We start from the raw sequence: 13,447 nt of genomic DNA on the forward strand, positions 1-13,447 counted from the left end.
CAGGTCTAAAACTAATCTTTCCCCCTACAAACTAGGAAGATAATATGGAATAGATATACTGGATCCAAATCATGGAGAATCCTAAATGTCAAGCACAGGAGTTTAAACTTCATTTTGAAAGCAAAGAGGACTCACTGGTGTTTTTGAATCAAAGAGCAATATATTAACAACAGTATTTTAGTATTTTAGGAAAATAAGTCTAGAAGTCTAGAAGTTTTTTGTGAGGTGGGTGAAAGAAGAGACATTGATTACGTTAGGAAGTTGTTGCAGTAGTGAAGCTTGAAGAGGTGAACAGCTTTAATGGAAAGAAAGATATCTAATCATTCACTCCTTTATTCACCAAACATTTATTAAATACCTACTATGTGCCAGATGCTGTGTTAAGCACTAGATATACAAAAGGGAAGTCTCTAACTTCAAGTATCTTACTTTCTACCAAGGGTATGAATGGCAAAACCATTTTTAGAAAAAACTAAGACAATGACTATTCAAACCCAGTACATTCCCTGAAGTGCTATTCAAGTCCTATATACATTCTCCCCTGGGCCTTTCCTAACAATTTCAATGCACAATCATGTTCCTCTTCCCTGTCTATGACATCTTCAGCCATTCTGACATTTAATCATAGACTGCATTGCAAATATAATTTATGTTCTCTCCAATCCCACTTTAATTATTTATCTTATCATTACCTGCTTGGATAATTTTTCCCCTGTACTTCCAGTCTTTCATATTGCTGTCAGAATAATCTTCCTAATGTAAAAGTTTGTCCTTTTCATTCTCTACTCAGAAACTTTCACTGGCTCTCCACTGGGTAGCAAATAAAATGTAAACTTCACAACCTCCTAGAAAAGGCCTTCCCAACTCTGGATCCAAATTACCTTTGTGACTATTTTCCCTTTCTTATGTTCCATATTCTAGCCAAAACTGGACTACTCACTGGACTGTTCTTCTCTTTCCCACATCTGTGGGTTTCTCTAATACATTTCTCATATCTAAAATGATTTTTCCTATTTATATGAATTGATGCTAAGTGAAGTGAGCAGAACCAGAAGAACATTGTACACAGGAACGCAAGATGATATGATGATTAACTATGAGAGACCTAGCTTCTCAGTGACATAGTGATCAAAGACAATTCCAATTGATTTGAGATAAAAAATGACATCCACATCCAGAAAGAGTACTATGAAGACTGAATTTTAGATTGAAGCATACTATTTTCACTTTAGTGTATGTGTTTGTTTTTTCTTTGTGTGTGTTTTTTCTATTTTGTTTTGATTTTTCTTTCACTATAGGACTAATATGGAAATATGTTTAAAATTGTTGTACATATATAACCTATATGAGATTGCTATCTTGGGAAAGGAGAGATGATAGGGGGAGAAGGAAGAAAAAAAATTGGAACTCAAAATTTTACAAAAATGAATGTTGAAAATTATCTTTACATGTAATTGGAAAAACAAAATATTGTTAAATTTTTTTAAAAAGTTAACAGTAATTTTTTTAAATGGTCTATCCTTACATTTCTGCCTACTCACATCCTTTCCTGCATTCAAGGACTGACTCAGATGATACATCCTCTATTAAATGTTCCTTTAGCCTTCCTGACTCTTATATCCCTTTGTTTGGACTTTTTACCTTGTACTTGTCTTAATACAACTGATAATGTAGTTATTTTTATGTTTATCTTTTATCTCCCTCTCTAGTTTGTTAGCTCCCTTTTGTTGAGTTTCATCTTTGTATTTCCTAGCACACAACACATTACATGATACATAAGTGGCTTAATAAATGTTTGCTGAATTGAACTGAATTTCTACTTAACTGTTTTTTGAGAGTATTATGTTATCTTCAATTAGACTGTAATCTCCTAGAGAATAAAGATTGTCTGTTACCTTTCTAAAGTTTCTCTTTCAGGGTTTACCACAAAGCCATGTACATAATATCCATTACTCAGTGATATTTAATGAAAAATAATAGTTGAGGGTCTAAAGAAAGATCCTTAATTGTAGCTTAAGAAGTCTTAGGCCTTGCTAACTTTGAAAGCATTCATCTTTGGAACAATGACATTTGTTTATTTCATTACATAATATAATAAATAGAACCAGATGGAATCAGGAAGATATAATTTTCAGTCTTAGCTCAGATATTTATCATCTATCTGTGCCTCAGTTTCCTCATTTGTAAAATGAGAGTTAGGACTAGATGACTTTTAAGGTCCCTTCCAATCTAAATCTAAAATGATATGAGATATATTTTATATAATTAAGAAAGTGGTAATGCTTTATCTCATCTCAGTCTGTTCAGACCATATATAATTCTTAAATTTTGGGTCAATTTTTGGAGAGAGGAAAAAAAAACTCTTTGGGAAATAAAAATGAGAAATTAGAAGCATTAAATGTCACAATTTGGGGAAAAATAGAAAAGCAAGTACTTTATAATCTTTACAAAGGACCATTACGATGACTTCTAGTTTTTATAGATCATTTTGTAGATAAAATATTCACATAGTAATAAAAGGAATAAACTTTTAAAGCATATATACACTTCAAAAAGCAAATTTTATTAATATTTCACTTATGTCTTACCATTCTTTTCCTTTTTCACATCTGATTTGGCAGAATCTTTTCCTAAAAATGAATAAACAAAAAGGAAGGTTAACTACCACTTTGCATTTAGTTAATTTATTTGCAACATAAAATTTATACTTTAAAAAAAAAGTTGCCTGTGGATGGATGTGCTTATATGAACAAAAGCAGAACTGTGATGATAGCCTGAGAATTTTGTAGTGTATCAAATAACCCTGGGAAGGAAGCAGATTACAATGGAAGCTGACAGTGGAAGCTTTCAGAGAAAACAATTAAGAACAGGAGCCCTAATCCATTTCATACCAGAAACATTGAAAGTATAGCTAATATTCTTAGTAGAGATCCTATTATTTGTCCTCTTAAAGGAAATCCCTAGCCATCCCTGTATTAAATAGTAATAGCTTTTAGGTTTTCAAACTGCCTTAGAGTAGCTCATTTAATCCTGACAACCTGTGATGTATGTAGGTACTCTTATTATCCCTATTCTAAAGATGAGGAACCTGACACTGAGAAGGTATATGACTTGCCCAGGACCACACACCTAATGTCTAGGGCAAGAGCTGAATCTCTATGTTCCTGACTAGTTTCCATATGTGGGGAAGGGATGTGCTGTAAGAGTAGATTGTTAAATTTCCATGTAAATAGCTCAGAAATAGGACTACAAATTAAAGCCCAATTTATTATTTTGTGGATAATCTAGATTTAAGTTTTAATAATACTGAATAAACTTTTAATGTGTATATGCATTTTTTTTCTGGAGAGCCTAGTAGTTAAACATTCACCAGCACAGCCCCCTCTTTCTCTATAAACAGTATTTGAACTTAACAAAAGTGTAGTTGAAAAGTTAAGGAATGAAATCACCAGATTGTAAGGCTGCTGATTAGAGGCTAATAATAAAAATAATGACAGTAATAATAATAATAATAACTGTCAGTTATATAACATTTTTAAGATTTGTAAAGTGCTTTATGTTCATTATTTCATTTGAGACTTCCTAGTTTAGAGTATTGGGTAGAGTTCCCTAATTGGGCAGAAGAAGTAGTCTAAGAAGAAAAACGGAAAGTAAAAATTTAAGTGGAAATATCCAGAAATTGAAGCAAAGGTCAAGAAGATAGAGAGCACAAGAATGTAACATAAAAGGCTCTGAGCTTCTAATAGGTGGAGGTGAAGAAGGGTCACATCCAGACATGGGAATCATGATATAAGGAAATGTTATGTCATGTCTGAGCAGCAATAAGAAGTTAAATTTGGCAGGACTATAGAGTATTTAAAGAGGAAAAGTGCACAGTAAGTATGAAAAGTAGGCTGGAGCCAGATAATGAAGAAGGCCAAACAGAGTTCTAATATTATCTTAGAGGTAACAGGCATCAAATGTAAGCTCCTCTATTTGAAATTATTATATATTACATTTCTTTATACATTCTGTAGTGCAGCCAAATTTACCTTCTTTTTGTTCTTTACATACGCCACTTCATCTCCTGATCTGATGAATTTGCCTGGAATACATTTCTCTCTTACTCACTCTTTGAGTCTTTCCTTCCAGGAAGAGCTCTTAGAATCCCTCCTTTCCTTCAGAACTCAGCTTTAAGTACCACCTTCTACATGAAATTGCTCTTGACTCTCCATGTCCCAAATCACTTTTTATTTATTCTGAATATACTTTGTTTTTATCTACAAATGCACATATTACCTCTCTTAGGTAAAATGGGAGATCCTCAAGGGCAAGAACTATTTCACTTTTGTCTTTGTAACCCCAGTGCCTAGCACAGTGCCTGCTTCACAGTAGGTGTTTAATAAATGCTTGTTGGCTATATCAAATTACTTGCTGGCTGGGAGAAGGGGAAGGGAAGGAAGGAGGGAGAAAAATTTGAAACACAAAGTTTTGCAAGGGTGAATATTTAAAAAGTGTCTTTGTATGTATTTTGAAAAATAAATAGCTATTATTATAAAATAAATTCTTGTTAATTAATCAACTGAACTAAGAAGAATTTAAGTATTAATCAGGAATCTTCAAAGTCATTTATGTTATTATCAGATTTAAATGACTTTTGAAAGAATCAATGCAAACATGATTTGCGGCTCAGAAGTTTTCTTAATGTAAAAGAAAAAATAAAGACACAATGTAGTTTTAGTTTTAAAGCATACTGGTACCTGTATTGCTCATCATAAATCTTCTCTGGTTAACATTCACATTAGCATTACACAGCAGGCATATAATTGACACTCTGTTGTGCAGAGCAGCATAATGAAGATTAGAATAACCCAATTCATCTATTATATTGATAGTGGAAGATGAGGTTTTTCTACAGAATGTATGGAAGACTGAAGTTAATCCTCTTTCAACAGCACACCTCATACCATAAGGCAAACTCTAAAATCATATAAATGTATCAGAATTAGTTTTCTTCATTTTTATCAAAAAGAACAAATAATATTTTTGTATTATAACATTATTAGGATTTAAACATAACTTTAACAATAATAATAATAGTTAACACTTATATGATGCTTATGAATGTACTGTGCTAAGTGCTTTACAATTATTACAGTAAGCTGGGAGATAGGTGCTGTTATTATCATTTCCATTTAATATATGAGGAAACTGAGGTACACATGATTAAGTGGTTTTTTCCAGCATCACACAACTACTAAATGTCTAAGGTCAAATTTGAACTCAAGATTTTCTAACTTAGGAACTCCACACCCAGTGTAGTGCTCTGCCACCTAAATTTCCACTTTTAAAGAAGGATATAATCTTCTTAGTTATACTAAATCTAATTTAGGCTAATTAAGGCAATAAATAAAAGTTGTGTAGTCCAACTAACATAAATATGAAACCTCTTGGAAACCATTGTAGCAACTCTTTATTTATAGAAAGATAATTGGGAGGAAGAAGGGACTCCAAAACTCTGAAAATCCTTGAAAGAGAAAATCTCCTTCAAGGCAGAGTCCCTCACCGAGGGACAGTTTCACCCCTTGTTATCTGGATGGGGTCGGCTCAGTCCTGAAACTCACTTAATTCAAATTCTCGCTCAAACTGAAACCCAGCAAGGAGCCAACTTGGGACTCCATCCATAGAGTCCCTTCAGCTAAATCTCTCAAACTAAAATCCTCTCTTTGCAAGGTTCCAAACATGCCATGCTATGCCATGGTTGGGATGCCAAGGGCCTCTGTCCCCTGGAATACTCTTTCCAGTGCCATCCTCTCTTTACCCTCACCTATTTCCCTAACCAGACTTTATCTTTCTGTCAGGATTTCTAACCTTACTTCCAATTCCTATAATAAACCTTTTATCATTCTAGGTTTTTGAGTCTGTAAATTCTTTTACAGAGAACCTCTGTGCCAGAGGGAGTCCCCAAAACTCTTTATCTTTATGCCAAATCCCAAGCGGTAGCAGGGGAGCCAAAGCTTTCCATTTGGTTCCCTGAACCCCGAACCTGCCACTAGACCTTATCATTTAACTCCCTGACCTCCAGAAACCCTAATTTCATGTTGGTTCCCTAAATCTAAGCCTCATCAGTATGATATGATGGATTGACCACTGGCCTAAGTATCAAGATAATTGTGTTCTAGTTGCAACCACTAACATGCTATGAGAACTCAGACAAATCATACTCTTTTTGGACCTAAATTTCCACATTTGTAAACAAAGGAATTAGGATAATGAATCTGTAAAGTTATATTTTAGCTGTAAAATGTGACCCAAGGGGGAGGGAATAGAGGGAGGGGGGGTAATTTGGAAAAATGAATACAAGGGATAATATTATAAAATATATATATATATATAATAAAAAAAAATGTGACCCAAGTCCAATCACTTAATATCTGTCAACATCTGTTTTCTTATCTGAAAAATAAAGATAATAACATTTATCTCACAGAGGAATTTGAAGATCAAGTGAAATAATATATTTAGAGAATCTTGTAACTCTTTAATCCCTATGAGTGCTATTATTTTCTCAAGTCTTTTTTGTTAAACACACACACACACACACACACATACACACACACACACACACACACACACACACACACACACACACACACCTGTGAAAGTAGTAGCCTCCTTACCTGAAGAAATTTTGAAATGTGGCAGTTACTATCATTGTGAAAAATTTTAAATTCAATCCCATCCAAAAGTCAGACAATGGACTAAAAACGCTAAGATTCCTTCCTTATTTTTTAGGAATGTGCACAATAAAAGAACCTAATCTTGAAATAAGTAGATATATAGCACAATTGACTATTTTCTTCATTAGGTCTCTTTTGCTCTCTTTACTTGTCTGACCACATGCAAACAGTTGCCAAGTCCTTAGAAATACTTTTAAATTAAAATAATAATTCACACCCACATTTCTGTGTGTGTCCTTATGTCAATGCTACACTGGATTAGTACTCCTTCCAATGATTCTAATCACAACTTATCAGAGAATTCCTGTCCATGCTTTTTGTGAGGCAGTCAGAGTTAAATGACTTGCCCAGTCACATAGCTAAGTGTGAAGTATCCAGGACTAGTGCTCTATCCACTGTGCTACCTAGCTGCCCCTGTATGTGTTCTTTCATAAATCATACCATCAAGGAAACTGAACTGTTGAGTCAAATAGCCTCCTCCAGATGTTAAAAACCATCACCTTAAAAACTTTATCTCTTCTATTCTCTTCTGCCACAAAAAAAAGGTGATCTTATTCTTTTCTAAAGCTAACCTACCTATATCTTTGCTTTTTTCCACCCACTTCCCTTTATTTTTCCAATAATTTCTCTCTTCCACTTTTAGTCTTGATATACTACTAGCTTCTTCCATTCCTTTATATATGTTCATATAGGGCCCATTCTCATCCCTCATAATTGTCTATTAATTCATCTCATAGATACAAAACACACAATATAGGACAAAAATCCCTAAGACAATGTTAACCTATTTGCCGAACCTAAAAAGCAAGTACTAAAGTCCTGGAGACTGGCTCATCAGAGTTAAGTCAGAAATAGGCCATGAACAAACGATGACTTTAGCTTAAAGAGCCTTTGCTCACAGTGAATTCACTCAACTTCTTGTGATCTCTTTTTTTTTTTCCTCTGAGGCAATTAGGGTTAAGTGACTTGCCCAGGGTCACACAGCAGGAAGTATTAAGTGTCTGAGGTCAGATTTGAACTCAGGTTGTCCTGATTTCAAGGCTGGTGCTCTATCCACTGCGCCACCTAGCTGCTCCAACTTCTTGCAATCTCACAACTATGTTATACCTTTTCTTTCTAGAGTCACTGACTTCCTTATTGACATATTCCTTGACTTTTGAGTTTTTACCTTCCTTCACCTTTTAAACATATTTTATACTTTGATATTAATTCAACTTCACCTATATATTTTAATATCTTACTAGTTTTCATATGTTTAATCTTTTCTCTCTCATACTACTGCTGAAGTGATACTATTGTAAAAATCTAATGCCCATCACTTCTCTACTCATTCCTTTTATGGGCCAGAACTCTGAAACAAGAATTCTTACAAGGTGTTAAGTCAGTAGAATTGATAAGACAATGGTTATCTAGTTTAGCATAGTGATTAATAATTCTCTAAGTTCAGTATGATTGATTTAATCTTACCACAGATAATGGTTTCCTAGTAATATAATGATTAGTTTATATTCAGTGTAGAACATATAAGCAGGGCCTAAGAGCCAGAGAAGACAAATGGACTGGAGGTGGGAGCTCAAGCTCTTGGAGTCAAGAAGAGACAGATTCATTCCATTGCTGGAGGCTGAAGGCTGGGGACTCAAGAGTCAGATTCATTCATTCCATCTTCATCAGCCTCGTGGTGTCTAGCCTGTCCTCCTGCTTCCCCCCACTAAGACCAAGCCTGTCTGAAAGGCCTCTAAGAAAGCTAGTCTGAGCCCCAGGCAAAGAAAATAAATTGTGAAGGAGATAATAAAGGATTTAGACTTTAACACCTGGCTATTCTTTTGGTGATTACTTGTCTGTGGAGGCTGCTCTAAGACCTTCATAAAACCAAACAAGAACATTACACATTCCCATTATAGCTTGTAGAATTCTTAGCAATCATTATCTTGGCATTAAAGATCCTCAAAAATCAGATTTTTTTTTCCTTACTTTGTCACACACATTGCAATATTTCAGCCAGACACATTATGTACACTTCCCTAATCTCCATCTGTTCTTTTTTGCCTTTGTATAGGTCAACATCTTTCTGTTTGTTTAAATTCTTCCCTTATTTCAGCTATAACTTCATCCTCTAAACTTTTCTTGATGCCTCTCACTATAAATGATCTCTTTTTATCTCAATTCTTTCATCCCACTGGGACTAGACCTCTCTTATGCATTAGACATGGTGCAACTTGTATATAGTTTTTTTGTGTATTTGTATAAGCTTCTTGGGGTCAGGGACTATATTTCATCTATATATCTAGACACTAGAAAAATGTGTCAAATATAATAAGTACGTATTAAATATCAAGGGTACCACCATCTTCTCTGGCCCCAGCCCTGCAATTAAGAGTTATTTCTTGTCTCCTTACTGTCATACATCTCTGTGAACAATCTGTTGAATTCACTTTGGCAACATTTCCCCAATACGTTCCCTTCTCTCTTCCAATCCTGCCACCATTTAGTACAGGTCCTCATTTTTCCATGTCTGGACTATTGCAATAGCTGGTGGTTGTTCTGCCTGCCACAACTTCAGTTCTTCCTCCATTCAGCCACCAAAATTATTTTTCTAAAGTGCTGATTTGACCATGTTGTTCCCTACTCTACAATTCCAGTGGCTTCCTCTCACCTCCAAGATGTAATGCAAAATGGTCTGTCGTTCAAATTCTTTCATAGCCTAACTTCCCTCCTCCATGCCCCATGCACACATATACATCTTTTCAATCTTTTTACACCTTACACTCTACTCCCCATGTCCTTCTTGATCTATTGTCAGTGGCCTCCTGGTTGTGCTGAAATAAAACACTAGGGAAATTTCTCTGGCTGTCTCCCAAGCACAAAATGCTCTCTCACTTCATCTCTGTCTCCTGGCTTCCCTTAAGTCCCAAATAAAAATCTCATTTTCGTAATCACTCTTAAGTCTAGTACTTTCTTTCTGTTGATTATTTCCCATTTATCTTCTATGTAACTTATTTGCACATAGCTGTTTGTGCATCATCCCCATTAGATTGTGACCTCCTTGAGGTCATGGATTGTCTTTTGTCTTTCTCAACATGTATAAGGTGCTTAATAACTGTGGGAATGTTTTTTAATTGAAATACCCATGTTATACAAACAGGTCTGACCAAGCAAAGTAGATAGGTCTTATACCAGATATAATACAGCTGAGAGCAATTCTCAATTGAGTTCAATTCAGTAAAGGGTAACTTGTTCTATTTTATCAATTTATAATGCTAAAGGCTTCTTACCTACTAAAATTTATTTCAGTTTAATAGTGAAGGTCAATATAATTTTATTCAGATCTCTAAAGAGATATTTTTTCTCTAAGACACATAGTTTTATATGATATTTAGCTCCTTAAACAAAATTCCTGTTTATAGAAACCAATTTGTAATAACTAAATGAGATACCTTGCATTTCATAGCTTTTTTGAAGCCAAATTTTTTCTTGAATTGCTCATGTAATTGAATGTCTGACAGTGGAAGTCTTTTAGGTCTAAGGTTGTTGACAATTTCATTTATGGCTCCCCACCACTGAGTCTTATATAACTGCTGGTAGAAAGTTTCAAGTTCAAAATAGATTATATAGTAGCTGTTAAAAAAAAAAGTATAGAATAAGAAACACATTTTCTAACATCTAAGTGATTGTTTCACTTGATTTTATAATTTTGTGCAAACTATCTGATTACAATTATTTTTTAAACTTTAGCTAGTAAATACCAATAACATATAGACAAATAACTGAAGCATAATGGTTCTTTTATCAAAAATTTACACATCTGCTCACATATTATGTTTTGTCCTTTCAAAGTAAAGAACATATACCTCAACAAATTTATATTTGTGTTCTTTTTCCCTTGATCATATTATAAAATCTCTTTCTTATGCTCTTTTTACCCCTACTGTTTATTTTCATCTGTGAGCTAGCATAAATCTATTTGTCAATCCAAGTGCAGTAATATGTTACAATACTTGAATTTAGGCCAGTTACATAGCATTAACAAACCCTTAGCACCTAAAGTAATCCAAAATTTAAATTAATTTAAAATCAGCAAATATAGTTTTAGGGACAAAAATATTGGGGGAAATTTTAATTAAAAATTATAATGAGAAGCTGCACTTTTAAAAAATAAATATTTGAATAGCTATGGATTTTTCAATAAGTTCTGTAGTCAAGAATTTATATTATAAATATTTGGAATGCATTATTGAATCATTCCATAAGAGACTGTTTAATTTGGTATATTCTTGAAATATTTATTCTTCTGAATTTTAGCAGTGGAACATTTGGACACCAGGAAAGGGAACATAAACTCTTTGTTATAGGATTAATTTTTTGAAGAAAGTCTATTATTATACTCTAACAAGCAGGCCTCAGTCCTTGTTTTAAAAAATACTTCTGATTTATGAAAAAACAAAACAGGATGGAGGAAGGAGGGAAAAAATGAGATGGGATGTGAAGAAAAGCTTAAGTATAAATAATGAATTTAGGGATCTTACAGATCAAGCCTAAGGAATTGAATAGTAGACACTATCCTAAGAGGCATCTGACCTTTGTGCCTGTGGCTTAAAAGGTCTGGGACAAATGTGATACCCATTCAGTATCCCTGGGACTGACACAGACCTGGAATAGTCAAAATACAATAGATTTCCTGAACAATAATATGTGGGTAAGCTGTTGCCTTTTGACACCATTTTGGTTCAGAAATATTACTATGTTTATTTTTACCACTGAGACCTAATTACTAGAGAAAGAAAATCATTTTGAGCTCCTGGAAGATGATATGCTTCTAAATATGCCAAACTTTGAAAAACATATTTTTCCAGGAATGCTACCTCTCTTGTTACATACAGTTTCTACATTTTCCCTCTGAGGTGCCCTTACAACATTGTGTAACGCAGTTATCTCAGCACCATTTTCTAAATCCCCCTTCATTCTATTGCTTTGTGTGGAAATGGAGCAATCTGTGACTGTTGGGAATATATTTCGAATATTGCTTACCTTTTCCCATTATATTCCATGACTGGTATGGGGTAGAATTCTTTGTATCCTAAATCTGAAAATGATTGGGAAGCATAATCTTGCAATTTTTCATAAATCTCCTAAAAGATAAGAGTTGCTATGTTACTAAATACATATCTTCAAACCTACAGAAACAAATCTTCCAAGACTTCTTTTTGGTAACAATTTTGAAAAAATTTTCAAATGACTAAAGCATTGTCAAAGTTACACAACATTTCACCTCAAAAGTAGATGATAATATTTATTTAGTGAAGGGGGGAAATAAAAGGATAAAAAGATACATTGAAAAGAAGAAAGAATAATCATATAAATATAATTGACAGCTGTCATTTCAATTAAAAAAATATTTAATCCTAAGGCAGCTAGGTGGCAAAGTGGATAGAGCACCAGCCCTGAAGTCAGGAGGACCAGAGTTCAAATTTGACCACTGCCTAGCTGTGTGCCCCTGGGCAAGTCACTTAATCTCAAATTGCCTCAGAAAAAAAAAAATAGCTCTAAAGCAGTTTTATTTACAAGTTACAGTAAGAATCCTGAAGTGCCTAACTTAGTTGTTATGCCTACTATCCATGGAATGAATTTCTTACAAATTCATAACATAAGAAGGAAGTTCAATTTTTAAAAATCTTCAGCATAATAAAATTGATATAAAGAACACAGTAGAAAAAACATCTCCATTACATTAAAATATACATTATTCATAGCTATTTTCATTTTTAATTAGAGGATCACAGAGTTGTTTAATGTCTCCTATTTTCTTACCTTTCACATATTTTAAAAAACATGTACTGTGGTTTCATCAACCCAACCAAAGAACTTTGATAATGAATGGCTGTTAACATTTTTTCAGACTTTCTAAAAAAAGTAATTATGTAGACTGAGCAAGGTTATATTTAAATTAATATGATTATCTTTTTTGATTTTGTTATAGTTCCAATCACAACTAAGTTAGCACACTTGCTTTATTTGGATTCTATTATCTCAGTCCTTACATGCTTTATGAGGAATTATGAAACTGAAAAAAGCAACCGGTCCATTTTAACTCAGAAGAAATCTGTGCATGAAATGACATGCAATGAGCACATTCAAGAGTTGGATCTTCAGAAAAGAAGGGAAGATATCAAATAAATGGCACAATCATGGATGATATTATCTTCCCCAAAAAAAGGAAATCAAAAGAATGTAACTGTGAAGAAAAGCTTAAGTATAAATAATGAATTTAGGGATCTTACAGATCAAGCCTAAGGAATTGAATAGTAGACACTATCCTAAGAGGCTTTCTCATCTTTATAAAACATAATCTACACACATATTAAGGCAGTCTTTGATGAAAATATGAAAACAGCACAGATATGTTTCGATGTATAATATATTTTATAACCAGCCTCATTGTCACAATTACTAAATTGATCAAAAAAATGGAAATATAAGATTTCACTAGCTGATTTTTTAAAACATTTGATTCAGTATTGCAAACTGTAACTCTAAAGGCTCCCTCCAACATCATGTCTATGTATATGTATATACAGAGTCATATGGTATTTATCTTAGGAGATTGTTACTATATACTAGAAGAATGTTCAAATCATAGGCATTAAATAAATTATGTATTAAGCAAAATTCCATGCCATGGACATGTGTGCACAGTGTACAATACAATTACAGATCAGTGAGGAAATAATCTT

The 13,447-nt window shown here is 33.6% G+C and overlaps 1 protein-coding gene across 6 annotated transcripts in view; it reads right to left on the reverse strand.

The window, feature by feature from the left end:
• The window catches only part of ANKAR (ankyrin and armadillo repeat containing), a 111,998-nt gene that overhangs the window by 71,256 nt on the left and 27,295 nt on the right, over positions 1 to 13,447 (reverse strand). For all 6 annotated transcript variants that reach the window (XM_074302880.1, XM_074302876.1, XM_074302877.1 and 3 more), the window contains 4 exons: positions 11,745 to 11,845; positions 10,154 to 10,334; positions 4,740 to 4,959; positions 2,589 to 2,630 (listed from right to left, as the gene is read on the reverse strand). In XM_074302880.1, the coding sequence (XP_074158981.1) occupies positions 2,589 to 2,630; positions 4,740 to 4,959; positions 10,154 to 10,334; positions 11,745 to 11,845 (544 nt within the window). The remainder of the gene's footprint in view (positions 1 to 2,588; positions 2,631 to 4,739; positions 4,960 to 10,153; positions 10,335 to 11,744; positions 11,846 to 13,447) is intronic.

Source organism: Sminthopsis crassicaudata, chromosome 3, assembly GCF_048593235.1.
Source record: "Sminthopsis crassicaudata isolate SCR6 chromosome 3, ASM4859323v1, whole genome shotgun sequence".
NCBI classification, from domain to species: Eukaryota; Metazoa; Chordata; class Mammalia; order Dasyuromorphia; family Dasyuridae; genus Sminthopsis; species Sminthopsis crassicaudata.